Raw genomic sequence first — 27,599 nt, 5'->3', positions numbered from 1 at the left:
TGCCGGGAGGAACGTCGCAGCAGGCCGAAGCTGCAAGGCCTTTCTGTGACCTGGCCCTGGAGGTCAACAGTGCCACCCCTGCCGCGTCGTATTGGTCCAGGCAGTCACCAAAACGTCCTTCCTTAGGTTCAAGGGGAGGAATGTCAAAAAATCTGCACACGTTTACAGCTGCCCCCTGCCCCAGACAGTAAGTGCTTCTGCTTCTGCTCAGCGCTTGGCACGGGGTGAGCACAGAATAGGGGTGGTGACAGTTGTGACCCCAAGAGCTCGCGTCAGCCATCACTTAACGCCTCATCACTGGAGGATTCCAGAGGCACCGGTCCCACGCTATGCTAAATGCTTCCCAGGGTTTGAGGAGGAAAACTCCACTTTAGACCCAGAAGCCCTCCAACCATCTTTCCTTTTACTCCTTGCCCACTAGGGAGCTCAGACGTAAAAAGAGAGTTAAGTATCCTAGTGTGGTAACTGCCAGCCAGGTCATGAGCCACCTCAGATCTGGTAAGGTGACCGAGGTAAACCATGGCCTCCCGATGCCCCCTTCCCGGCACTGGCCGCTTCCTCGGGTGGGCTCGCAGATGTGAGGAATGTTCTGCACTTCACGACCTCTTCCGGGAGGGACGCTGCTCTATTTTAAGGGTTCAGCCCCTCCTGCCAGGTCCAAGAGACGGGGATCTCATCACCTTTTAGCACCACACCTTCAGGAGGTGGGGGGGGGGAGCAAGGTATTGGGCACAGTGCCCAGGGGTGGAGTCTGAGGAGGTTGAAGCAGCTTTTGGGCAGGTGAGCCATGGCCTCAGCCACCCACGTTTCTCCCACCTCCCACCTCCGGCCTCCTCTTTCCACTACCTCATGCCTTGTAATGACTGAGACAAGAAAGGGCCTCAAAGGGTTTGCCCCCAAAGCCATTTAGCGTGAGCCCTGGACGCTCTGAACCCCGCCTCTTTCCCCATTAGTTAAGGGACATCAAGTACGCTCCTCAATACTACTTTGCCTCCCTTGCCCCACGCGCTTGGCCTCAGCCCAAAGGTTCCAAGACCCGGCAGCAGCAGGATACAGGCAATGACACCAAATATATAGGAAATATTTTTATTTCAAAAAGTGTACTGAAGGCATCCTAAAACCTTAAGATGATCCTGGACATGTAAGCCTACCGAACGGACAAATAAATACACAAATCTGCCCCACGCTCTGGGGCTGGCACTGGATGTCGGACGCTGGAGGGAGACTGTCCTGGTCCAGAAGAGTCTCTGAGGTCATATAAATATAGAATACTTTATAGCAGTAGGTCAGCATTAAATACAAGTCACTGAACTTTCATAACTCGTCTCAGGCTGAAAAAGTTGTGTACATCTGACGTGTAGAGACAGTCCCTCCCAGGCTGGCCCAGGCCGTCAGTGCACAGACCTGTGTGCGTGATGGGAACCCGTGCCTACAGGAGCGGGCAGGGCAGGGAAGGGAGGAGACGTTTCTCAAGGGTCATCCCCAATCCCGGACCCCCAGCAGGAGCCTGCTGTTGCCCAGGCTGCTGCGTCCCCTTCCCGTCTTTGGTCTTTTAACCCAAAGACCGGGTCTGGGGGGTGGGGACCTGGGTAGTTCTAGAGTGAACATCACTGGCCCCCTGCCCCCCCAAACCATCATCTGAGCAGCCACCAGAGAGTGGGGTGGTCGGTCACACAGCGAAGTAGCAAAAATGCAGGAAAGACCAGACAAAGGCCCGGGCCCAGGCACCGGCCCTCAGGGCTGACCAGAAGTGCTGCGGCGGGTGACAAAGGCTGGTTTCTATGAGAACATGAGCGTCTGCAGCCCCCCGGTCCCAGCAAAAGCCTGCCCCCCACTGCCTGCCCTGCCTTCTGGGGCTGCCAGGGCCCTTTACAGAGCCAGCCCCAGGAAAGGCACCAGGAAGGAGCCTCCCGTGAGATCGAGCTCCCCCCACTCCTGCCCATGACCTGCCACAGAAGTTGTCACCACATCTCTCTGCGTGGCCTGTCATACCCACTGGGCAGGGCACAGTCTGACACCGAGCTTGGTGACCGGCATATAATCGGGGCTCCATCAGTCCCGTGCAGCCCTGCCTTGTCGTCCCCCTACCACAGACAGGAGACAAGCCATCACGCCTGGGCAGCACCTGGCTGTGGGGAACCCGAGTCGGCCACCCCATGGAGCCTGGCGCCTCTGCGTGGGCTCAGCTCGCCAGGCAGGCACCTGGGCTAGAAAAAAGGTCTCAGTAACCCCTGGGAAGTGAAGTGAGGGCTGTGGAGAGGGAGCAACTAGGGCTGCGACCACCCTGGGGGGAGGGGCAGGCGAGCCCCAAGTCACCAAGGGAGGACACTCAGACCAGGATGGGTGACCTGGGGGAGGGTCCCCAAGGGAGCAGAGGGCCGAGCACCCACCCTGGCTAAGGCCTGAGGCAGGAAGTACCAAGCCCACATCCCCTGCCTTCCCGCTGTGCCTGCCACACCGGGGGCTTGGAGTGGCCAGCTGAGCCGCAGCGCAAGGCGAATGGAAGGGCTGGCTGGGAGCCGTGGCCACTCCAGCAGGGGTTCCAGAGCAAGACGGCTGACCTGACAGCGGTGGCCCCCCACCAGGGCTCCTCGAGGGACGAGGGACGCAGGAGGGAAGGCAGGGGCCCGCCCGACAGCCCCAAAGCTTCTGGCCAACAAAAGGGCTTTAAGTGCCACTTGTGAAGCGACGGTGAGAAAACTTTTTTTCTTGTTAAGAACACATTGTTGAACATTTACCTAACGAGGAAAACGTAACCGCCCTCCCCTCTGGAAGGGAAGGAGGACAAATTCAAGCAAAGGCTACTTTGGAAACCATGAGAGTACAAGACCACCAATCCACCGTTCGTACTCCTCAGAAAACCAGGGATGTGACACCAGCTACGGGGGTTCCCAGGAGCTGCTTCTGCCACCCTCCTGGAGAAGCCTGGGCTTCTGAGGGGCTTAAGGCACCCTCCCACCCTGCAGAAAGCTTCGGCAATGGGACGGGGAGAGGTTAAAGATCAAACCAACCGGACCCCGTTTCTAGCTGCCTGCCCCCCTTCTAAGGAAGGGCCAACTGTGTTTGAAAGCTTGTGACCACCTGCTGAGGCTGCCCCACCCCGGGCTTCCTTGAGAAGCAACAGGATCCTCCGCTCACAGGCCGCAAGGGCAAGGGCGCCTGCAGCTGTCTGCCTGGCTGGGCTTCAGCGACAAAGTCCCAGGGCCTCCCAGTGAGGAGCTATGACCTTGCACTTTCGTCCTCTGCCGAACTGGCCTGGGACGAAGGGCCCGGAGGCCCCCAAGCCAGGTGGGGCTACACCAACTGGTGGGTGTGTGGACAGGGACCCCCAGCACCTGCGTCGGCCCAGGTCCACTGGAGACAGAAACTCAGCAGGTCTCTCTGGGCCCCCTTCAAGGCCACACGCCAGTCCATTCCCACTGCCCTGTGCCCCTAGGTCTGAGCTCACCTCCAGGAGGCGCACCCACGAGGGGTGTTTTGGTGCAAGACCCCAGCAGGGCCGAGGAGCTGGTCAGGCAGACCCCCTGCATCTGGGGAGCTGGCTCGCTGGGTGTCCAGCACTGGCCATGGAGGGTGGGACCCCACTGCAGCCATCGTCTGCCTGATTCTCGATGCTCTGGGACAGCAGGGCCTGCAGGGAGGCCACTCTCACACTCTCCTGCAAGGACCCCTGCCCCTCCACTCATACCCAGAAGTGGCCCTCCTCTCCCAAGGGGGGAGCAAGTAGGCACAGGTGGTGGCTGCAGGAGGTGCACGTGCCTTCATTGGTGAGGTGGGCCTGCAGCGGGGGTGACTTACTGGAACCAGAGATGTGGTGGCGGAGGCAGCTCTTCCTGGACCAAGGGAGCGGCATTCACAACGGGCCTTGGCCCCAGCAGCTGTGACTCGCACGCACGGAGACTCTCCAGCTGTCAGATCCTGAGGCTTGCTCGCTCGCTCGCTCGCTCGGCAGCCCCTGAGCCCACGCTCCAGCCAACCTGTCCCGGTGCACGAAGGATGGGGGTGCTACCCCCTGAGGTGCTGGGTTACCTGCACCAAGGCCCTCCCCGGGCCGGGCCGGGGCTAGTGCAGCTCGGCAGGGTTCTGTGGCGGCCGGGGCTGGCCCACACCCATGTCACTGCTGCCACTGTCCAGCTCAAAGCCACGGCCCCCCAAGGGCGTCTGGGGCATGAACTGTCGGAAAATGCTGACGCTGCCGTGCCAGAAAGTGGGCTCTGGGAGCCGTCCCACCACGCTCCATGCCCGGGTCTCTGGGTCGTAGGCCTCCACCACGTCGGAGAGTTCAAAGGTATTGTCGTAGCCCCCAGAGACGTAGAGCTTCCCTCCAAGGACGGCCAGGCTGCCCCCTACATGCACCTGTGGGCCAAGGGGGGCGGTGAGTGGAGGCTGGCAGTCAGGGCAGGGGCGAGCCCCAGAGCGCTTCTCCATGGGGAAGGTGCCTGGGGCCCTTGGGAGGGGCAGCCTTGGCACTTCCTACACCCCAGCTAGGCCACAGGGGCTCCATGCCACAGCGGGTCCCTATGGTGGTCAAGGGGCCATGGAGGCACTGTCCCCGTGAGCAGCATCAGCCCTGCAAAGCAGGCGTGACTGTTCTCCCCACCTCCCCCCACCACAATTATTGATCTGTTTATTTATGGCTGCGCTGGGTCTTTGTTGCTGCACATGGGCTTTCTTTAGTTGTGGCAAGCGGGGGCTACTCTTCCTTGCGGTGCGCCGGCTTCTCATTGCGGTGGCTTCTCTCATTGTGGAGCACGGGCTCTAGGCCTGCGGGCTTCAGTAGTTGTGGCTCGCGGGCTCTAGAGCGCAGGCTCAGTAGTTGTGGCGCACGGGCTTAGTTGTTCCACGGCATGTGAGATCTTCCCAGACCAGGGCTCGAACCCGTTTCCCCTGCCAATGCAGGCGGATTCTTAACCACTGCGCCAGCAGGGAAGCCCTGTTCTCCCCCATCTTACAGATGGGAAAACTGAGCCTCATACAGCCGACAGCAGCAGAGCTGGGACTTGATCCAAAGTCTGAGCTTTGAACCACGAGGCTGGACTATCCCATCTTGCCCAAGACCTGCTATAATGAGTACGTGTAGCTCACTATGGGGAAAACCAAAGTTATATTTCCTAACTGTAAAGATGTTATTTATTTATTTATTTAAAAATATATATATATATATTTTTGGTGGCTGTGCTGCATGGCTTGTGGGATCTTAGTCCCCTGACTAGGAATTGAACCTGGGCCCTCGGCAGTGAAAGTGAGGAGTCCTAACCACTGGACTGCCAGGGAATTCCCCTAAAGATGTTAAATAAGCTGTAGAGGTATCAGGAGAGCAGGTTTGGAAATTTTTTTTTTTTTTTTTGGTCACGCTGCACAGCTTGCTTGCAGGATCTTAGTTCCCCGACCAGAGGTCAAACCCATGCCCCCTGCGGTGGACGTGCTAACCACTGGACCGCCAGAGAACTCCCAGGTTTGGAAATTTTAAGGAAGACAGAAAATAAAGATATAGGTGGGGGCTTCCCTGGTGGCGCAGTGGTTGAGGGTCTGCCTGCCGATGCAGGGGACACGGGTTCGTGCCCCGGTCCGGGAAGATCCCACATGCCGCGGAGCGGCTGGGCCCGTGAGCCATGGCCACTGAGCCTGCGTGTCCAGAGCCTGTGCTCCGCAACGGGAGAGGCCACAACAGTGAGAGGCCCGTGTACTGCAAAAAAAAAAGTAAAAGATATAGGTGGGTGTAGATGTGTATCTGAGACTAAGGAGATTGCTCGTGTAGCCAAAAGCCACCCAGCCTTCCTGGCTCTATCACATTGTGAAACTCAGCACCCTCTTCTCAATAAGCAAAGAGAGGTGAGACCCCATTAGGCAGCAAAAGTGTGGGTACACAGCAGGTGCTCAATAAGTGCACTCCCAAGGTCAATCCCCAAAGACCTCCTTGTTTGACCTCACCCCCCTGTTGCCCCCTTGTTCACTCTTCTCCAGCCACACCAGGCTGAGGGCTTGTTCCATGAACACATCAGGCATGCTCTACCCCAGGGCCTTTGCACTTGCTGTACCTCTGTGGAACACTTCCCCAGCGTGCTCTCTGGCTCATGGCAGGTACTCAATGAACACTGGTCCGAATGGATGAACTCACTAAGCTGTGTGACCATGGCATCTTATTTAAGGTCTCTGTTTCAGTGACCCTCGAGTACAAGTCGAGGACAATGGCAGCCCTCTGTTCATGAAGGTAACACCAGGAAAGGGCCCAACACAGGGCCCTGCCCACCAGGACTGCATCCCAAACTTACGTTGACACTTCGGTTGGAAACCACAACCAGCTTGTGCTCCCATTGCTGGCGTGTCTGCAAACTTACCTGATTCATCGATGGGATCTTATCCCATTCGTTCTTGGTGGGGTTATATACGTCCACCTCAGCAGAGTCGTCCCTGGGGAGTGGAGGGGGGAAGGAGGAGGAAGAACGGGTCAGAGTGACTAGGCAGCGCCTGAGTGTGAAGGGCTGGAGAGGAGGGTCCTCCGGGCCCATCTCCTTTGGGGACCTCTGTGATGCTATTTGGCAGCCCACCGGCCAGTGGGACCCTATCCCTGGTTCGCAGGGGCTGACTTCACCTATCTGGCCTGGGCTCTGAGGCCGGAACCCAGCCACGCTCCACAAACCCAAAGATCGTGCTCTCGGGTGCTACAACGCTTCCCCGCAGCCCAGCACCAACACAGCTGCCCCTCCCCTTCGCTGCGGTCACCCAGCCTGGCCTCAGATCTTGAACTGGTAGTGGCCCTTCCCGCCAGTCTCCACTCACCCTTCCTCAGCTCACTTGGGCCACCTCTCAGGACAGCCTTCCGTGGCTGACCAGTCTAGGCCAGGCCTCCCGGCCCACTGCACAGCCCCCGTGCCCTGGACCACTGCTCGGCCACTGCCCTCCCACCGCTGTCAGTCCCTCGATCCCACCCCATTCACTGCTGCATCCTAAGTGCCCGGCAGGGTGACCAGAGTCCCAGGAATAAGGACACCAGCACTGCCCTCCCCTTTGGGCTCAGGCTCCTTCAATCCTGTCTGACAGGCTCCTGATACCTGCAATACAAGGCTCAAAGGCATACCCTCGAAAAACAGACACTACCCCCCAAATAGGAGTATTGACGGTAACGACGGTCACAGGTCAGGGATCAGCAGAAAGGCCAGAGAGTAAATACTTCAGGGCTTGCCAAGCAGACAGTCTCTGTAGCAGGTCCCCAGCGCTGCAGCTGAGAACAAATGCAGCCACAGTCGTATAAACAAAGGGGCTGGCTGCATTCCCATAAAACCTTATTTATGGACACAAATTTGAATTTCACATAACTTTTCACACGTCACGAAGTATTACTCACAAAGTATTACTCACTTTGATTTTTTCCTCCAGCCACAGAATGTAAAAACCACCCTTAGTTTGTGGCACATAAGATGATGATAATTGATATGGGAACCCGCTGGGCTGCCCCCCAACCCCTGCAGAGACACAGGAGCTGCAGCCAGAAGGTGCCAGCCTGGACAACGCTCTCGGCTTCTGCCTCTGTGGGCGCTGGGACAGCCCAGCCCGGGAGCCACGTTAAGTGGGGACTGAGGCAGAGCACTGCTGGAGGCGCGGGCGGGGACCACCGGCCACTGCTCAGAGCCCAGGGCAGCAGCAGCCCACAGGCTGCGGCCTCCACGCAGCGTGGACCCTTCCTGTGGACCGGAGCTACCCCGACAGGCGGCATTCTGAGCAGTGAGATGCGGCTGAGACACCGAAGTGCGTGGACAGAGCGCGGGAACGCTCGAGCACACGAGACCCTGGCCCCTGGCCTCGCCCACACTCTCAGGTGAGGCCAGGCCCACACTACTCAACAGGCTGCCCTTCTAGACCAGTCACCCTCTTGGCCGGTTTGGCGGTGGCAGTGTGCAGTGAGCAGAGTTGAGCCCACCTCCCGGGCCCCCCATGGCTCAGGCGACCCTGTACAAAGGCTAACAGAGGACCTGGGGGGCACCCTAATGCTCACACGTGGGGCAGTTTAGCAGCTGACCAGTGACCCTGACCAGGAGGAGGCAGGCACAGGGGCCTTCCCTCCAAAGACCGGTCCTTGGGCACCTCTCATTCTAGGACCACGGCAGAGGGGGTGGGGGATGAGGGGAGGACGTTCTCAAAGTTGCGCAGCCTGGAACTGCCACGAGGGGCTGAAGCCAAGGTCTGGCACCCTCATGAGCTGTATTTATAGCCATCTCCACCCCCGTCTTTGAAGACATGACTTGGGGGAGGGAGAGCTGGGCGAAGGGTCAGATGATGTTTTGTAACAGGACCGGGAGCTGGCTGGGATTCTGGGGCTTTCTCAGAGCACATCTTCACTTCCTAGGATACGGGGAGGCCTGGCCCCTTGGCCACCTGCGTGACAAGCACCACCACCTCAGTTCCAGATGTGTTCTCCCCGAAAGCCTGGGAAGGCACCTCGAGTCTGGGGGAGGGGCAGCTCAGACCGTGAGGGGGTGTGGGCCGAGCAGCACAGTGTCCCTGTCCCCAGAGGCTCCCAATTCAAAGTCGCAGGCAGAAAGGGGACAGAGGGGATGGCCGTTCACACCTTACCCTTTCCTTCTGATCTCGTACCTTCAGGCAGGCTCTAGGCCAGGGAGGGGAGCAGCAGGTACACACACCTGCAGCACGTATATATGTGCACATGTACGCAGAAGCTGTGAGCAGTGGCTGGGAGCTCCTAGTTGCTTGGACGCCTACTGGCCCATCAGGAGGGGGCATGTCGCTGTGCCAAGTCATCAAGACTCACAGATGCATGGTGACCCATCGGCTGCCCAGCTCCGCTGCGTGCTGCCGAGGCCACAGCCTGGCCCAGGGAGGCTGTGATGTGGTGACAGCCTGCGCTGCGGGACCTGCGCTGGATGTCCTTGGTTCTAACCCTGTGCCATCACGTAAAGCCTGTGGTTGTGAGCAAGTCCCTTACCCCTCTAAGTCTCTGTTTTGCCACCTGTGAAATGGGGATGACAGTGGTGCCCATCTCAGCAGACAGTCATGGGGATCAGCTGTGAAAATGCCCATGAAACAGGCAACCGGAGCTCGGTCCACTGGGGACCCCAACATGCTAACTACTGTCATCGTTCCCACAGGCAGCTCTGGGCCTGGTCAGTACCAGGCTCCTCCCTGGGCCTGGGTGGCTGCAGGATCTTTGGAGAACAGCATTCTTTCAGCAAGACTCACCAGCCCTCCCTGTGCCAGGCCAGGCGGGAAGGGATAGACAGAACGTGCGGAAACGCACTGAACACACAAGTGCTGCTTTCCGCAGAGGGGGCAGGGCTGATCCCTCCGCCTGGCACCAGCCCGCTGGTGAGCAAAGGGTCCCTCTATCAAGGCCACCCCACCCCAAAGACTCAAGTGTCCAGAAAGCTCTCCTCTGGTCTTTATAAGATGCAAAGTCCCTCTCAGGTAGGACAGGTGGTTCCTTTTAGTAAAGGCCACATGAGACCAACAAGGGCTTTTAGTGGAACCCACCAGGTGAAGTCCAGCCAAAGAGACACAACTGATTTAGCTTCTATGAATCTCAAAAAGTTCTCTGAGAGGACCTAGCTCCATCCCACTTGGGATCCTCAGAGGCCACAGAAACCGTTCTAAAGAATGGGGGCAGAACAAAGGCGCCAGGTCAGAAAGACCCAGCCCCAGAGCCCAGTGTGGCCTCAGTTTCCTCATCTGTGAAATGGGGAGAACAGTAAAGATGAGCTTAGCATAGGACCTGGTAAAAAAGATCACGCAGTGGCCTTGGCCCCTAGGGACTCACCTGATGAAGTACATGAGTCCATTCAGAGTCACTGTCTTGGGGGCAAAGGACCAGGGTGGGAGCTGGCCGCAGTCCACCAGTGACCATAGGTCCATGTCTGGGTTGTAGCACTGCATCACCATGGTCTCTTTGCCGGCCAGGGAGCCGATGGCGTAGAGCCGGCCTCGGCAGGCCGTGGTGGAACAATTGTCCATGGGGTAGGTCATGGGCTGCAAGGCCTCCCAGGAGTCAGTGGTGTGGTCGTAGCGCTCCGTGCTGTCTGCGGCCACCACGTACAGCAGCCCATCCAGCACGGAGGAGCTGTGGTACTCCCGGGCCTTCAGCATGGGCGCCACCTCCGTCCACTCATTCACGCTTGAGTTGTACCTCCACACGCAGTCGTAGAGCCGGGAGCCATCGGACCCGCCTGCCGGGGCAGACAACGTGCAGATGGTCAGCCCACACTGACTCAGGGTGATTCACCCACCCGCGACTCCCTGAATTTCTCAGAGGGGGAAAGACAACCCTCTCATCTTGGGGGAGGGATAACCCTCACCTGGCTCCATGTAAACACACATCCTCTCTCACCAAGGCCGGGCCAGGGGCCCCGGCAATGCGTAGGCTGACTGCTGCCCAGGAGGATGGCCAGAAAATCACCACCAGGGCTTCCCTGGTGGCGCAGTGGTTGAGAGTCCACCTGCCGATGCAGGGGACATGGGTTCGTGCCCTGGTCCGGGAAGATCCCACATGCCGCGGAGCGGCTGGGCCCGTGAGCCACAGCCACTGAGCCTGCGCGTCCGGAGCCTGGGCTCCGCAACGGGAGAGGCCACAACGGTGAGAGGCCCGCATACCGCAAAAAACAAACAAACAAAAAACACCACCAAATCTCTGCGGGCCAAGCCAAGGCTCAGGGGCCGCAATTCTAAGTAAACAGCAATCTCAGTCTGGACTCCCCGCACAAGCAGTCAAACACCTCAGCTGGACTGGGGCATCAGGCCGTAGAGTCCACGCTCCTGGGGAGCCACAAAGCATGTGGGTGGGGGGCCCAGGGTCTTGTCCACCAAATTCTAGGCTTCCCGGGCGGCCCCTAACCAGGGCTGTGCCAGGATGAGTTGAGCGGAAATCTACAGCACCCTGCAAGCAAGAAACCTAACACAGAAAGTGATGCTACGGGGACTTCCCTGGCGGTCCAGCGGTTAAGACTCTGCACTTCCACTGCAGGGGGCCCAGGTTCAATCCCTGGTTGGGAACTAAGACCCTGCATGGTGAGGCCAAGAAAAAAAGAAAGTGATGCTATGAGTGGACTTCTGGGGTTGTATTTCTTGATTTATATGCAAGTTACTGACATGTTTTGTTTGGAAAAAACTCATCGAGCTGTACAAGTATGATATATACTTTTCCGTCTATATTTAAAAAAAAAAGGCTTAAAACCAACCAAACAAAGTCCAGTGGTACTGGCTATAGCCACAAATTAAACCAGGTTCACCTAAGACATCAGAATTCCCACAGTATGAAGGGACCCCAAGAAGCCTGGGGGTTGCATTCCTCTATTGCCCCAAGGCTGGGGCCACAGGGCAGAGCAGAGCCGGCCTGACATTCTATCCGGCTCATAGCCCTGAGCTTTTAGAGGGAGAAGGCAGGGTCCTTGTAAAGTCCTCTCTGCCTCCTTCCTTCTAAAGGAGAACTGTGTCAAAGGCAGCTGAAACCTTCTTCCTTCCAAAGGAGAACCGTGTCAAAGGCAGCTGAAGTCGCTTTCTCATCCCCCCGCCCCGTGAAATTCCCTAGAGGCAGCTGTAGGGACCCACTCAGCCACCTGTCTAAACCCAAAGGATTAGCTGCTCAGCTGAGACATTTATGGAAAGGTGTGCAAAGTTGGGGCGAGTCTCACCAGTTCTGGGAATTCACCGGCCAGACTTCTGTGGTGGGGGAGTGGGAATGGTGGTCCCCAAACAACACAGGGCCAACCTCAGGTTGGAAAGGGACTGATTCTGGCAGATTCCCGCAGAGGCTGGACCTGGAGCTGCAGGCCAAGGAAGCTGTGGCCACAGGGCCGAGCCGGTCCTTAGGCCGGGATGCGCCCCACTTGTCAGCTCAGAGCCGGCTTTCTCCGGACCGTGCCAGGCTGGACACAGCGCCGTGATGGCACAGCCGGGGCCTCCCAGCCTGATCCAGCCCTCTGCTGGCCCCAAGTGCAGGCCTGGTCGGTTCTTTCCTTATATAGCCGTCACACAGACCGCCCCTCCTCACCCCACTCAAGGAGGTACACTCATGTTTGAACTGGGATTTATCTTTAACGAAAAATGTGGGAGATGCCCAGGACGAGGGCGGGCTGGGACACGCCCAGCATGACTCGGCAGTGTTTTGGGGTTTGAGCCAAGTAACTGGAAGAAAACCTCTTAGCATGTGACTCTGTTTACAGTCGCTGGGCAGGGAGCAGCCTAAACACCACGTGACCCAAGCGCAGGGCCTAGGTCCAAGCCCTGTCACTGGTGACCAAGTGTGCTGCTCAGCCATGAGGGAGAAATCCCCCGTGGGGGGGTGGGGGGGGAGAATGGATGTATCACAGGGCGTCAGTCCCTGGCCCGTCCCCAGATTCCTTAGGGAGAAAAAGAAAGCACTCATTGTGCGGGGTGACTGCCCCAGTATCTTGCAACCTAATGGGGGCATCACCCGGGCAAGGAGGAGGCTGCCCAGGCAGGTCCTGCGTGCTGGGAAGAGACCCACAAACAGCTACTTGTCCCACTCACACAAGGGATTCTTCTTCTAGATCTTAAGTATCAACCCTAGAAACGTACGTGCGTGCCAGCCTGGGGGAGAAGGAGGGGGAAGGGAAGTGGCCACTTGCACCCAGGGGCGGTCCCGGCATTCCAGGTATTGCGGGTTCTCCTGCAGGTGGATGTATTCCCCCAGCGGGGCGGGGGTCCAGGCGGCCCAGGGTCCTCCTGACCAGCCCCCAGCCCACTCACTCACCCGTCACGTAGATGTCGTTGCCCAGCGCCACGATGCTGTAGCCCCCGCCCAGGTGGTCGGGGAACTCGGCCAAGTAGCGCCACTGGCCCGTCTGTGGATTGTAGCAGTCGACGGTGACCAGCTCGTCGCAGTCCTGGTCGCAACCGCCCACCAGCACGAGGATCTCCGCGAGGCCGGTTGAGGGGCGCGGGCGCATCCGGGGACAGGGCCCGCGGTCGTGGCGGTCGTAACGCGCTGCCTGGAAGTCGCGCGCCTCGCGCAGTAGGCGCAGGCAGGGCGGGCAGCGGGCCACCAGCGGCTCGGCCTCGACGTGCGCCAGCAGGTAGAAGCGGCGCACGAAAGGCAGGCGCACGGCCTCGAGCAGCTGCGGCCAGTGCGCGGCGCGCCGCGGCGGGTCGGCGCGCACCCAGCGCAGCGCCAGCTGGTAGGCGGCCTCCTCCTTGGGCACGCACAGCCCGTCGTCGCGCAGGTAGCGCAGCAGCCGCGCCAGGGGCAGCCGCTCCAGCTGCTCGGCGCCCAGCTCGCCCACGTGGCGCAGGATGAAGCGCTGCGCCGCGCTCGCCAGCCCCGCGCAGCTGAAGGCCTCGGCGAAGTCCTGCATGTCCAGGCAGTTGGTCAGGTCGAGCTGTTGCTGTAGGAAGGCGCCGCACGCCTCCTTCACGGCCGGGAACTGCAGCAGGTCGGCGGCGCGCAGCAGCGGCTCGGCGTTGTCGCCGCTCACCGCCACGCGGCCCGTGTAGCTGAAGTCGAGCAGCAGCTGCAGCATGTCGGGCGGCACGCCATGCAGGCGCACCCGCTCGGCGCGGCTCTCGCGCAGCTGCCCGGCGAACATGGCGCGGAAGTAGGGGCTGGCGGCCGCCAGCACGGCGCGATGCGCCGGGAAGTCGCGCCCTCCCGCTGCCTCCAGGGTCACGTCCAGGAACTTGCGCTCGGCGCGGAGCTGGCTCAGGCCGCGCAGCAGGCTTAGCGCGTGCGCAGGGTCCGAGAAGGGTAGCACGGCTAGGGGCGCCGGCCGCTCCATGGCGCCTTGGCTGGGGGCGCGGGGCCGCTGCGCGCGCGCGCTACTCGGAAAATCCGCCGCCAGGGCCAGCGGGAGAGACACTAGCAGCTGGTCGCCCCGGCTATAAATAGGGCCGGGCGCCTCGGCCTCCGGGGGGGCGGGGGCCGGGCGGGGGCGGGGCGTCACCGGCACCGCCCACTTAACCCCTCCGGGCCCGGCGCCGCCGCCCGTCCTGCCACCCGGCTGAGCTCGCTGACTCGCCTCCCCTCGCGTGCTCCCGCCCCCGCGCTCCAGGCTGAGTCACCGCCGCCCGCGCCCGTTCCCTCTCTCCGCCCTTCCGGGGCTTCCTGCAGCCTCCCGCCGACGCCCGAGACGGGGACACCGGATGACAAGGGTCCTCTCCGAGGGGCGGCCCTGCCGTGCGCTGGGATCGGGGGCCTCCAGGGCCTGCCCACCACCTACTCGGGCCCGGCTGCTGAACAAAACCCGGTGGTGGCGGAGGAAGCCACCCCTTTCGCGCCAGACTTCCCAACTGCTCCCGGGCGACTCGGTACAATGGCTTTTTTTTTTTTTTTTGAATTCCACTAGTTCCAAGGGTTGCTAGTTAACCCTATCTCGGGACAGGTTTCAAACGACAGAATTTCTTTCTTTTCTTTTTTCTTTTTTTTTTTTTTTACAATTCAGGAACAGAGCAGGAACAATTATAAGTTTTTTAGGTGACTTTTTTTCTTGGCGCATCCGTAAGGGACACGGGGCCAGATGCCAGGAATCTGCTCCACTGTGTTCCTGCAGGAGTTTCAAACTTGACTAACGCGGTCGTTAACTTTCGTCAGCGCAGAAGGCGCAATTTTAGTTTCCGAGTCATAGAGACTCTTTCAGGCTCCTGAGCTACCCTCTGAAGGGGTCATCCTGGCCTCCTCGCCCTTCCTCTCCTGGAAATGGAAGTGGGAAAGGCAGGGTAGGAAAAATCCATGAGAATTCGTAAGAATATACTGTTAAGCTGAACAAAAAGCTGAAGTATCAGAAAATAATTCCAGGGAAAAAATAGTTTTTCCTATTCCATGAGAGGGGCACTAGGTACCTGGGGGTCAGGGCCCTCAGCTCAAGGTCAGACAGGGGACTGCCTTAAAAACCAGGGGATGTGGCTGTTCAGAGATGTCACAGTCAGGTGTGGGGTGACCGTGAAGAAAGAAATCTTCCTTACTTTGGTTCCAATAGATACAATGCCAGGACTGTGTTTTCACTGAAACCATATGAAAAAGTTCCCTCACTTGAAAGCCATTTTTTTCTTTAGTTTAATGTATGTTTTGCTCAGTTTTAGAAAAGACCCTTAAATGTATTGTTTGTAATGATAAAAATAAAGTTATATCTAACTGTCTAAAAAAAAAAAAAGAAAGAAAAGACCTTTATTCCACTTCTTGTGTTGCAGATGAAACCTGAGTTTCTGTTATTGGATAGCAACCCCCATGCCCCGTGGGCTTGGCAAAGACATTCCAGACAGCAGCCTCATTCCGCCCACGTGTGTCCCAGGGCAGGCCAGGCACACCAGGAGTTGCTGTCATTTCTTGGTTCCAGCTCAGTCGGCACAGCCTTTGGAGAAGACATCTTGGTTTTATTCCATCTCTGACATGCAAACTGTAGGCTTTCTCTTCTACTTGTGAATCTCCCATCATCTTGCCGTGAGAAGGTATCTAGTCTAAATGTCAGTATGGGAAGCACAGGCCTAAGTCAGAAAGCATTCAGGTACCCAGGCGGGCTGCCTGTTGCCCATAGATGGACTGTTCACACAGCTATTAACGGCAGCAGCAGCATTCCTGGGCCCAGGAGCCCGGCCAATAAGCTTACTTGCTCAGGCTTTGTGACAAGAAAGTCTAAGTAGCCAGGAAGTGGGATGTTTGTAGGGAAAAGTACTACAGTCCCTCTGGGTCAGAACTCATCCACCTGGTATAAATCAAATCTTTTAAATGTTTCTGTAGTTAAGAACCGAGTCCAGTTTTATGTATTCCTAACAACAGGGGGTTATTTAACTCATGTTTCAGCCTTACTCTGAAGAATAATGATGCAATATTGATTGAAATGGAAAGACGTTCATGTTATAATGTCCAGCAAACAATCTGATTACCCATAGTATGACCCCATTTGTTAATTAATTTGTTTTTATTTTGGCCACGCGGTGCATGCAGGATCTTAGCATGCGGGATCTTAGTTTCCTGACCGGGGATCAAACCCGTGCCCCATTTGTTATACGTGTTCGTATGCCTACCAAAAAACTGTGAAGGTAACATTTTCTCTAGGTGGCTAGGTTTGTTTTGTTGTTTTTTCTTGCCTGCATTTTCTGTCTTTCTGTACTAAACATATATACCCTGTGTATTAAAGAAATATTAAAAGTTCAAAATAAAAAGTTCAGTTCTTGAGGAAAAAAAGTATATTATTAATAGCCCAGACCTAACAGATTATTTGAAGCCATGTGTATATATCTAAGTCAATAAAGGAATGTGGTTAGAAAAGAAAGGAACAGATTTAGACTTATCAGCTGTGTTTGGAATTTTGAATAACCTGCTAACCCAAGCATGCTATTTAGTTCCCCCCTTTTTTTTTTTGCTCATTAATCTCATGTGTTCAAAATGGGAATGTGCGAAATTCATTCACTGCGGTATGACAATGTGATGGATACAGTCAGCAAACTGTATTAACTAAGGGGATTTAAACTTCTCAAATATCATCCAACACCCTGGCATGGTGGAAACACCATTGTTTGGTGAGGAAGGTGTTAACTCTGGCCAACAAGCAATAGTTTGTGAGAAAATGGATTTAAAGACTAAACTTGAGCCATGAGAGTTTTAGAAGTGTACTTCTTCTAAAATCATGAAAATGGTCTTTGTCTAAGTAACTTTATGATAATGTAATACAACGTGAATTAACAAATAATGGTACTGTTTCATTAAAAAAATGAAAACTACTTAATTTTGATATTTGAATTCTGATTTTAGGCAGACAGGACAAGAGGTAACTGAGATAATTTTAAAAGCTGCTGTTACATCCTTTTTCCTTTCTTTGAGAGCATATAGGAACACATACCATAGCATTTATAGAGTCAAAAAGAGATTGCATCTTTTTCATATTACACACTGATTTTTTCTGATTCTGGGCTGCCTAAGGTGTGGTTTGTAATGCGCTTACTACATATAAACTTCTTCCTTTAAGGAATGTTACAGTATTCTCTATTAAGAGCATTATTATATGTAAATGATATACTGCAAGTAAACACATTTAAATAGTTTGGCGCATAGGGTTAGCTATTAATCTTTATATTTTACCTGTATAAACCATAACACGAGAAATTCATTTGACTCTTCTATGCACAGGTAATTTTCCTCACTATATGAAAAGTTGACAATACTTAGTTTAGAAATTTATTAATGATTTAAAATTATTCACACATATATTCTTTTTTTTGTTATTTTTTATTAAAAAATTTTTTTTATTCACACATATGTATATTCATACAGCAGTCAAGGTACTAAAAATTAAAAACAATACAGTTTTGAGGAATTTTCACTTATTTTCCTCTCCTGGAAATGGGAGTGAGAAAGGCAGAAACCTGAAGATAGGAAAAATCCATAAGAATATCCTATTAAGCCGAACAAAAAGCTGAAGCACTAAAAAATAATCTCAGGAGAAGTAAACCTTTGGTTATGTTTATAACTACACTCGAGCACAGGGAATTAAAACGGAGGCAGAAGGCATTCCTGAATTTTCCCCAAGTGACTGCAGTGTAGCTGGTGAGATTTAGGAAGGTGAAACTATATTTGGTAACCCAATTAAAAGAACTACATTCTCAAGCTGCTTACTGGGAAACCATTCTTAGTATTTTGAAACTTGTCATAACCTGTGCTAATGTTGGCTTTTGTCTTCCTCTTTCCTGAGTAACTATAATCATCTGACAGTTAGCATTCAGCAGCAGGTGTTTTTTGTTTTTTGCTTTTTAAAGCAGCAAACAAGGATCTGGCTACTGTGGCTAATGCTCTTGCATTGGTCTTGGGATTCTAGATTTGCCCCCTGGAGCCCAGGAGTGGTACAGTATACCTGAGAAATAAACTAAATATGTTGAAGAAACCTAAGCCTGTCATACAGAGAAAACTAGCTTTATTACCCCACAGCTACACATTATGTTGTTGAATTTGGGTCAATTATTGGTGTTACAGTCCTTTCTCAGGCTAGGGAAGGGATGATAGATATTAACATCTAAACCAAAGGGCCAAATTTCTAAGGGAAATCAAAGGAAGGAGAGACAAAGGGCTTCCTCCGTGAAGTTTTCTATTTCACCTGAGTGGCAGGCAGGGAGACAAGCAGAGTACACCGGGTGTACTGGTCGCCTCTGTGTACTAAGAACTTATTCAAGAGATAACTATTGGATACCTATTCTGAGCAAGAGTTATCACTGTCACATGACAGAATCCAAGTTTGGTATTTTCTTAGTGTGACTGAGTGGTCCAATATAGGTCCCTGAATTCTAGGCTCTTTTGTCATCAAGCCCATTATGACTATGAACAAGTTCTTTATTTCAGTTTCTTAATTGGGTGGGTGGGTGGGGGAATTTAATGTTTACTACATGCAAAATTATACCAGAGGGAATAATGATCAATTTAAAAAAATTCCTCTTTATTCATTTGGACTTTGCCTCCAATAATTATTGTTTTTTTTGGTATTTACACCTTTAAACTACCAATAGGATAATGTCCTTCTTGGCCCTTTCGGTATTCAGGCGAAACAAGCTGCCCTGGGTGAGTCTGACCCTGGGCAGCATTGGCTTACCTCAGGACATTTGCTCTGGCCTCACCGATCAGATAACATCCCAAATCTGGCTAAAGCATCTGAATGTGACAAGTCTGCAAGAAGATGTTAATGATGTTTCCACAGGCTAAATCCAATGTCTGTTTTTATCTTACCAGCTTTGTGAAGCACCTCAATTTGCTGTCACCTCTGGGGAGCCCTCCAATCTTTGAAGATCTTGCTAAAATAATATTTTGAAAAAAGTGGCAACAGTCATAACAGTAAACTACTACTTATTGAGGCAAGTTACACATTTTATAGCTAAGGTAACTGAGGCTTAGAGAAGTATTTCTAAGATAAGTCAGTCTCGTAACCACTAAGTGTTTCCATCAGAATTATCTTAACCGCAGAAATAGCAAGAGCCAACCAATGTAGCACTCCCTACCTCGGAAAGAATCTCATCTTTTAGGGGTTCTTCCGGTCATCGCTCTGATGTATATGCAGATGAGTCACTTTTCTGATTTGAATTTAAAATTTTATGTCACTCCTCTTTAACAGTTTCTTTGTCTTCGAAGCTACCAAATATGTGATTGAATCATTTGCATTTCGTATACAGAATTTTTTTTCCTTTCAAATGGTTATTAAAAATAATTTAAGTACGTGAGGCCTCCTCATGGGAAGTTTATCAGAGCAGTTAATTTTCAACTAAGTGTTCAGAGTCAATCAACCTTCAACATATAAAGTTGTAAAATACTCTGCGGCGCAGCATTTCAACACTGCCAACTCCTCAATTAAATATCAGTAAACAAAGTCAATGTCAACACCAAATATCTCTATCAGGTTTTCGCCTCACCCACTGTTGTAATCCTGTGAGGACGATATTCAGGAAATAATTCAAGGCAAAGTGAGAAAACAGGAGTGGTCTCAAGGTCAGGCGAAGAGGGGAAAAACGTATTTAAAGCAAACATCTTCTCAAACACCAGCAACACTGGTGTAGTTTTTAAAAATGCGGTGGTAACCCGACACCTCGCAGTGTTTCCTACTGGGGAGACTAGGGCGGTCCCACCCCGCCTGGTCTCGGACCGCCGTCCCGGACCCCCAGGGCAAGGAGGAGCCGGCCAGAAAAGCCACAGCCGCGAAAACAAGTTCGCTCCGCCCGGTCCAGGGCGCGGGGATTCAGCCGTGGGGCGGCTGCGACGTCAGCGCCCAGCGCCCCGGCATGGGCCGTGGGGACCCCAGCCCCACAAAGGTGCACAGACCTCAAATCCCGAAGGCGAAAGAGGAGGCGCCAGCCGCCGCCTCCCGTCGCTACCAAGGCCGTCAGCCCCTCCCCCATTCGCCGGGGCGACCCCTGACCTCCCCCGCCCCCGCGGAGACCGAGGCGCTACCGCTCGCGCCGCCCCTCCCCCATCGCCGAGCCGGCCCGAGCCCCCGCACCTCCCCCGCTCCGGAGGTCTCAGGTCCCGGAGCCACCGCCTCCGTAGACCGGGCAGCCGCCGCGGGGCTCCCTGGGGGTTGGAGTCCTCGAGAGGACCTTTGTGCGCCTCAGCCGCGGAACGGGGGACTACGACTCCCACAATGCCCTGCTCCCACTCCCGCGCCACGCCCCCTCACCGTCGGTTTCACGTCACCCCAGACTACATTTCCCGACAGCCCTCGCGGCTCTCCCGCCCTCCCTCCGGAGACACGAGCCGAACTGGGCGTCAGGTCGGGGAGCCGGTCGGGTTCCCGCTCGCCGCCGCCGCCGCCGCCCCCTCCGCAGCGACTCTCCCGCCTCTCCAGTCGCGCTGGTCGCGGGAGCTGCATCGACAACTCTGCTCGGCTGTGGAGCCGCCGGCCCGAGAGTACAGTGCCCGGGACGCGACACACCGAGCCCCTCATCATCTCCAGTCGGGGCGACCCCTCCCGGGTCCGTCCTCGCCCTACGCGGCCGCCGGAGCCCCCGGCCCCGAGCGGCCCCGCGGCCCGGCGCCCGCAGCTCGGCCCCAGCACTCCCGCTGTCGCCGCCCCCCACCCTGAACATGGACTCCGACTCCTGCGCCGCCGCTTTCCACCCGGAGGTGAGTGAGAGCTGCGTCCCGATAGCCCCTAACCGCCTCCACCCCAATCCGATGCTTCCGGAGCCGGACCCCCGCCGGCCGAGCGCCGCCCTCCCCTCCCCCAGCTATCCTTCGTCGCCCCCCGGGTGCCCAACCCCGCCCCCCACTCGGGCCCGCGCCCGGTCTTCCCCGCCCGCTCTCTCCTTGGTGTCTCTTCCGCGGGTGTCCGCGTCCTCCCGGCGCCGCTTCCCTCGGGTTGCCGCGATCACCCCTCCCGGCCTCGCGTAGCCCGGGGACCTGTCTGCGCCCCCGGCCCCTCCCCGCCGGCCTGGCTTACCCTTTCCCCGCCCCCGGGGAGTCAGTCCGAGCTGCCTCCGCCCCGCGCTTCCGCTTCTCGGAGGAATCCCCCACCCCCTCCCGGAGGGGCTCGCGGCCCCCTCGGACGGGGACTCCGTTCCTCGCGCCCCCGCCTCCTCCCCTAATCCCCCGGGCCCGGTGGCCCGCGCCCCGCCCCCTAATTCCCGCTCGGCCCCCGCCCCCTCCGGCTGGGGTGGGGGAGGCTCGTCCTTCGGGGTCCCCACCCCCGCGGCGGCCCGAGCCTTGCTCCCACCCCGGGCACGCTCGAGTCCCCCTCCGGGGCCCCCTCCCCCGAGCTTGACTCGCCCCGCCCCAGCTCCCCCTCCTTCCGGGGATCGGCCCTCGGTTCTCCCGGCCGACCCCCGCCCCGCCGCTGTCCCCTCCCCTTCTCCCTCCCGAGGCCCGCCGAGTCCGGGGTGCGGGTCTGGCCGCGGGCGGGTGGGGGAGGGGAGGCGGCGCCGGTCGGGCTCGTCTGCCGCGCTGCCGCCTCGGGGGCTCGCGGGGCCTGCCAGTACCGGAGCCCGAATCGTGCCCGGCTACTCGCGCCCCCTCCCCCGAGGGATGGGCCCCGCACTTTCCGGGGCCGAGTGTCGGCGGGGGGCGGCTTCCGCGGGAGGGCGGGGAGGGGGCCGCACCGCCATCTGCTTTTCCTACAGGCGGCGGGGCCAGGGCGGCGGGCGCGGTAAGGGGCGGCGCGGCTTCCCCGCCCCGGGCCCGAGGCCCCCGCCGCCTCCCACTCTGCGTCCGTCCCGGCTGCTGACCCACTTCTGCACGTTCCCCGCCGAAATAAAACTTCTCCCCGAGAGTTTGAGGGCCGCGGCCCTCCCACCCGGCCGGAGGGAGGGCGGTCAGTTCTTCCCGGGGAGGGGGCAGGCTCTCCCCCTCGCAGGAAGGGCTGGGCACCGCGCGGACTCCGGCGCTCCGCTGACCTGCGCGGCCCTCAGGGTCCGGGCGGCCGAGGGGTGGGGTCAGAAGCGGTTTGCTAGCACCGAGTTGAGAAAATCAAAAGAAGTGTAGCCCTTGGAAGGAGACCTGCGGGTGGCAGGCCTGGGCCGCGCAGTTTTCCGGGCGCGCTGGGCTGGGGCGGGTCCAGGAGCCCACCGCCTCGTTTCCTCCCCCACTTTCACTCTATCGTGGAGCGGGCCCTTAGGCTCTGGAGGTGTTAGTCGAGCTCCTAAGGATGGGCTTGGGGTGGGTGATGAAATGCTTGCAGAAAACCTAAGTGCGCTAGTCGAATGAACCTAAGTGAAACACAGTTGCTTTGCTTAGGAGCAAATAAGAGCTTTTTCTCCTGGAGCTCCTCTCTTCCTCTGGAGGAAATCTGTTCTTGTCGAGGGCGTTTCTTGATTGAATGGGGATGGGACACACAAGCCAAAACTTCTAGTATTTCATCTTTAGCGTGCAAATGGTAGTAGCGGGATTGTTTCTGGTTTATCCTCTGAGTTGGGGAATATTTATTTGGGTGCCTGGCCCCCGGATGTTGAAGCAGTGGAGGGACCATCCGGGGAAGTGTCTCGTCTGGAGGAGAGAGCCTGGTAGGAGGAAGGGGTCCTCACGCAGCCCTGGCTCGGGGTGGGGGGGGGTCTTCAGGTCCAGGGTCCCAGGTCTGAGTTCTGAATGTTACGGAGTAGTTGACTTTTGAAGTCACTTAAAAGACTTTAGTTACAGCTGCAGCAGGAGCTTATTTTCAAAGTGGAAAATTTGTGGCAAAAAAGGCTCTTGATAGGCCTGTAGAAACTAACAGATAATGTCAAAAAAAGAGCCACATGACCGCTAAGAAATAGACTTTTGTGCAAGCTTTTATCTCCTAACCAGTTTCCCAGTATTCTTGGCATAACATCATAATACCCCCCCTTTCAACTTCTGAACACAGTGTTATTTCTTGACCCAAACTTCCCTTATCTTGTTGTAGAGTGTCTGTAAATCTAGGGTGTATTTGTGACTGGCAGCTCCTAAAAGCCCCAGCTTGCCTAGTTTTGTTTCTGCGACCCCCCCTGTACGTGTCTGCTTTCAAACGCCCTCCCTTTCCTCGCTTGTTAACAGGAGTACTCCCCCAGTTCCAAGAGGCGCAGGACCGTGGAGGATTTCAACAAGTTCTGCACCTTTGTCTTGGCCTACGCAGGCTACATCCCTTATCCAAAGGAGGTAATTTTCAGCACTTTTGACTTCTTGCCGGCAGCAAAACCAGAGTGTTTGACACGGTGGTGGCTCTGGAAGGGATTCCCTGGGACGACTTGAGTCAATAGTCGGGCAAAACTCTATCTTACAAAGTTGGACCAGCCTGGGAAGTGGTGCAGGCTTGTCTCGAAACAGTTTGATAAACTTTCAAAGTTTGCTTACAAATAATGTTTTTGATATCTGCCTGCTCTTAACGGCCCATACTTATCAGGGGCTTCCTACGGCCAGGCGCTCGTTTTTGGCCGTTACAGTGATATGCGGTGGGAGCTATTATTTATCTCCATTTTATTTTATTTGTTGTTTGTTTATTTTGGCTGCACTGCGCTGTGTGGCTTGCGGGATCATAGTTCCCCCGACCCAGGATCGAACCCGGGCCCCGGCAATGAAAGTGCCGAGTGCTAACCACTGGACCGCCAGGGAATTCCCTATGTATCTCCATTTTAAAGATGAGGACACTGGGGCACAGAGAGGGAACTCCTTATCCTGGGTCACAGGCTAATCGGTGGTGGAGCCTGGGGTTCAAGCTGATCAGATGGTCAGGCCCAGTCCACCCTGCCCTGCCTGGTGGGTGGCTTCCTGGTTGCTATGCACACCACATTGCAGAATCTTCAGGGACTCGTGGCCAAAATCCCATGTAAATGAAGGCATTTTTCTTTTCTTGCTGAGAAATGGGCAGAACTGTGGACCAGCGCTGCCATGGTGCGCAAACTTCAGGGGCTTCGTCATATTATGTAAGGCTAAAGAGAAAGGAATCCAGTATTTCTAGGAGGCCAAACCCAGCACTGGCTGACTGTTTCTGCCACCAGCTAGGTGGATAATGCTTGCATCGTGCCATGCAGAACGTTGCCACTATTTGCAAATAAAAGTGCTTGACTGATCTGAAGGAACCATAGAGTTGAACTCACTGCTTTGGGGCAGTAATTACCTACTTTGACTTTGCAATATTTTGAGACGTCAGAAAATCCTCACAATTATTTTACATTCACTTAATTTAAAACGTACATCCTTTGGGAGGACAAATTGAGGGGAGATTGTACAATCAGGAAAGATAAGAGTGTGAGTGCGTCTTCAGCACTCCTTTCACAGATACGTATTGAGTATCAACTAAGTTCCTGACTCGGGCAGGGGGGAGGGTTGAGCAAGGGCTGGAGGGTCCTCTGTGTGGGTTCATGTTCTAGCTGGAAGGTCACACTAAAGAACTAATGACACTGTTCCTAAAGAATAATGCTGGTGAGAGCTGGGAAGCTCCAGCTTGTGCATCTCCCACGTTTGCAGCCCGACCTGGCCGGGGGCCCTGGGGAGCTCTGCTCTGGGCCAGCTCTTGGTGCTGGGGGCTGTTTGGGATAATCAGAACCCGCCACCTTTGTCTCTGTCCTTTCAGGAACTCCCTTTGAGGAGCAGCCCCAGCCCTGCAAATAGCACTGCTGGTACCATTGACAGTGATGGCTGGGAGGCTGGTTTCAGCGACATCTCGTCCACCGTGCCCTTGCCAGTCTCTGACCGCTGCTTTGGCCACCTGCAGCCCACCCTCCTGCAGCGAGCCAAGCCCAGTAATTTCCTGCTGGACAGAAAGAAGACCGACAAGCTGAAGAAGAAGAAGAAGAGGAAGCGAAGGGACAGTGACGTGCCCGGGAAGGAGGGCTACATGGGGGGTTTGCTGCAGCTGGAAGCCGCCGACCCATATGCAGAGACCCCCACGAGCCCTACCCTGCAGGATATCCCCCAGGCCCCCGGCGACCCTTGTTCGGGCTGGGACTCCGACACTCCTTCCAGTGGGTCTTGTGCCACGGTGTCACCGGATCAGGTCAAAGAGATAAAAACTGAAGGCAAACGGACTATCGTCCGGCAGGGCAAGCAGGTGGTGTTCCGGGACGAGGACAGCACTGGCAACGATGAGGACATCATGGTGGATTCAGGTGAGTGGCCCCTGAAGGACGGCGTGCCACGGGCGGGTGGTTGGTCAGACGAGGGGATGGTAAGAGGGGTCTCAGCGCGGTCCCTTCCTTGGAGTGTGACAGTGGAGCGTGCCCTACCACCTTCAGGGGAAAAGGTGCAAGAAAGTGGATGCCGAGATGTTTAGGAAGGGGTGATCGCAGCTGAGGACAGCTGAGATTCCAGAACAGACCTCGAAATGTAAAAATAACGCAGCTCGTAAGTAAACATCTCGCAGGTAATTCCTGGTGCCACGTGTTTCAGTGCGCTTTTTGTGCATTTGCTGCATTTTAAGAGGGAAGTATCGGTTTCACCGCAGCTCAGCTGCTCTGTCCTATTGTAGAGCGGCTTTCCTGACGGAGAGGGGCTTTCCTGACGGAGAGGGGTTGTGAGAAGTTTTCTCCCTCCTCTTATGTGGTTCTCTCCTTTCAGACGACGACTCCTGGGACCTCGTCACCTGCTTCTGCATGAAGCCATTTGCTGGCCGCCCCATGATAGAGTGTAATGAGTGCCATACCTGGATTCACCTGTCCTGTGCGAAAATCCGGAAGTCCAACGTTCCGGAAGTGTTTGTCTGCCAAAAGTGCCGGGACTCCAAGTTTGACATCCGCCGTTCCAACCGGTCCCGAATGGGCTCCCGGAAGCTGTTTCTGGACTGACTGCTGGAGAGCAAGCAGACTGTGGGCGAGGAATCGGAAGGGACGATGGGCCTGCTGGCCCTGGTCTTAGTTGAGCACAGAACTCTCAGCTCTGGTGCGGGCAGACCCCTGCCATTCAGGTGCCTAAGCGAAAGGACCAGCTGTCCAAGGTATAAACTGTACATAGCCAGTGACTGAATAAAATCCTCGTTGGCCAAAGCTGCTGCTAGAGCTGTGTTCTCTGCAGTGGAGGTGGACTACACACCCAAGCGCAGTGGGTTTGGTCCAGCTGAAGATGAGGGTACGTGGTAGTTGTGAATTCTTACTCTCATTGTTAACAAACTCCCGCCAATTGGAACAAGTGCTAGCTGTTACTCCTGCTTCCGCTGTGTTGGCGAGAGGAGATGTTCAGTTTCCCCGGCCTGTTTATGAACAGCCATACCTGTAAGCTTCTTCTCGAGTGTAAGTCTTTTATCATAGGCGTCTGTATAGCAACCATCAAAGCTGCCCCTCCCTTAGTGGTCCGCCCTCTCCCCTGCCTTGGGGGCTGCCCGCTGGAGTCCTCTGGTCTCACCCTGAGAGGAGCCTGGGGGTGGGCTAGCTAGTGACCCCCAGGTTTCCTTCTGTTTGTTAAAAGGGACAGTATGCAGCTGCTTCTCTGCGGAAAGGGGGGTCGGTTCGGGGGGCGCTCAAGGTGGCCCGTGTTCATAACTCAGTTTCCTGTCTTGCACGATGTAAAAAACCTGTCTTTTTGCATGGAATAGCCAAAAGCATTGGTATGCTTCTGCCTGGGCTCCCTTTCGCTCCAGTTGGCTTCTGAGGGCCTTGGGGGTGCCCAGCAAGCTGTTTTCAAGCGAGGGGGCACTCGGATTCTCTCCTTGTCTCTCTCCCTCACTTTTTTCTAGTAGCAGCATTAAAGGTTAGGCAGTCACTGGGGAACCATGTTCCTCTACATAGAGGGGTAAGGGAAAATTGGGAGGAAGGCCTCTCCCACGGGTTTTTCTTAGTATGCCCCTCATACAGGCTGGCCTGTTGGTTGCATGGGGCAAGGTTAGGACTTCGAAGCCTTTCTTTTGGTTTGAAGTGGTGAGTGAGTGATATGGTAACATCAGTCTCCAGGAATGTACCACTGAACTGTGCAGAGTTCCTTAGGTCTAAACTAGGACCCTGGACTGGGGAGACCCCTGTGCAGGCCAGCTCTGGAGAAGCCTGGGAGTTTGGAGCCCCTGCAGGCCTTTGCTTGAGGGCAGTGTGGTCCGGGACACTGGTGGTTCTAGGGCTCGAGGGAGAGGGAGGGCTTCAGCTTTCTCTGAAGTTGACATTGCTCTTTAGCAGTTCAAATACTTGTTCTCAAAAATGTTTTTTTTTGTTAAAAAAAAAAAGTTTTTTTATAAATCGATCGGTATGTTTTCATAAACATCGTTTCCTATAAAGCGTGAAAAGGGAAGGATGCCCAAGTCAGTCATATTTATTTACATCTAGATGGACTCTCAAAAAAAAAAAAAGAAAAAAAAAAAAAGATGGACCCTCAGCCTCTCTGCTGGGGGCTTCTCCACGTGGTCCCCTTGTGCAGGGCCACCAGGTGAACTTGGTCCACATTCTCACACTGAAGCACCAGGGGGGTTGAACTGTAACTGGCTAATCAGAGCCTATATTTTGTCCTAGTATCTTTCATGGTTGACCAGCCAACTGCCTTTTTGTTTTATTTTTAATTCTGTTGCTTCTATTAACACAAAAATAGAGTTTCTGAAACCCATTTTATTGTGTAGATCCCCAAGGGAGAAGTTCTGCTGTAGAGAAAAATAGTAAGAAGGTGGCTTAGAAACATCCTTCTCCTCAGACAACTGTCTGGCTCTGACTAGGGCAAACGTCCAGGAAAAGCTGGAGAGGAATTTGCCAAAGATCTGCCCCATGACATTGCCTGTCCCGTGTCTTCACCATGAGAGTAGCCAAAGTTTCAAAGT

General features: G+C 55.4%; 2 protein-coding genes and 1 long non-coding RNA gene across 3 annotated transcripts; 2 read left to right on the top strand and 1 right to left on the bottom strand.

The window, feature by feature from the left end:
* Window positions 1-1,072: 1,072 nt before the first annotated feature.
* On the bottom strand, window positions 1,073-13,831 carry KLHL21 (kelch like family member 21). Its single transcript, XM_004272341.3, has 4 exons — window positions 12,719-13,831; window positions 9,770-10,175; window positions 6,339-6,411; window positions 1,073-4,356 (listed from the first exon to the last, which is right to left on the bottom strand). The coding sequence occupies exons 1-4, from the start codon at window positions 13,737-13,739 to the stop codon at window positions 4,063-4,065; spliced, it is 1,794 nt and encodes a 597-aa protein (XP_004272389.1). The 5' UTR covers window positions 13,740-13,831; the 3' UTR covers window positions 1,073-4,062.
* Window positions 13,830-16,678, top strand: LOC117202345 (uncharacterized). Its single transcript, XR_004484653.2, has 2 exons — window positions 13,830-14,268; window positions 15,148-16,678. It is a non-coding gene; the product is annotated as an uncharacterized LOC117202345 (long non-coding RNA).
* Window positions 16,679-20,156: 3,478 nt separating this feature from the next.
* PHF13 (PHD finger protein 13) lies at window positions 20,157-27,156 on the top strand. Its single transcript, XM_004272340.4, has 4 exons — window positions 20,157-20,551; window positions 22,931-23,032; window positions 24,447-24,981; window positions 25,430-27,156. The coding sequence occupies exons 1-4, from the start codon at window positions 20,513-20,515 to the stop codon at window positions 25,654-25,656; spliced, it is 903 nt and encodes a 300-aa protein (XP_004272388.1). The 5' UTR covers window positions 20,157-20,512; the 3' UTR covers window positions 25,657-27,156.
* Window positions 27,157-27,599: the final 443 nt, after the last annotated feature.

This window comes from Orcinus orca, chromosome 1 (assembly GCF_937001465.1).
Source record: "Orcinus orca chromosome 1, mOrcOrc1.1, whole genome shotgun sequence".
Classification (NCBI taxonomy): domain Eukaryota; kingdom Metazoa; phylum Chordata; class Mammalia; order Artiodactyla; family Delphinidae; genus Orcinus; species Orcinus orca.
The sequence above is the reverse complement of the archived record's forward strand: the minus strand, read 5'-3'. Positions and strand labels throughout refer to the sequence as shown.

What these genes read in the sequence shown, in the direction of transcription:
- KLHL21 (XM_004272341.3), bottom strand. Translation starts at nt 13,739, where the DNA reads ATGGAGCGGCCGGCGCCCCTAGCCGTGCTACCCTTCTCGGACCCTGCG. An exon ending in CAACGACATCTACGTGACGG is followed by an intron (nt 10,176 to 12,718) that starts GTGAGTGAGTGG and finishes CTGCCCCGGCAG; the next exon opens with GCGGGTCCGATGGCTCCCGG. An exon ending in GGACTCATGTACTTCATCAG is followed by an intron (nt 6,412 to 9,769) that starts GTGAGTCCCTAG and finishes TCCACTCCCCAG; the next exon opens with GGACGACTCTGCTGAGGTGG.
- PHF13 (XM_004272340.4), top strand. Translation starts at nt 20,513, where the DNA reads ATGGACTCCGACTCCTGCGCCGCCGCTTTCCACCCGGAG. An exon ending in CCGCCGCTTTCCACCCGGAG is followed by an intron (nt 20,552 to 22,930) that starts GTGAGTGAGAGC and finishes GCTTGTTAACAG; the next exon opens with GAGTACTCCCCCAGTTCCAA. An exon ending in ACATCCCTTATCCAAAGGAG is followed by an intron (nt 23,033 to 24,446) that starts GTAATTTTCAGC and finishes CTGTCCTTTCAG; the next exon opens with GAACTCCCTTTGAGGAGCAG.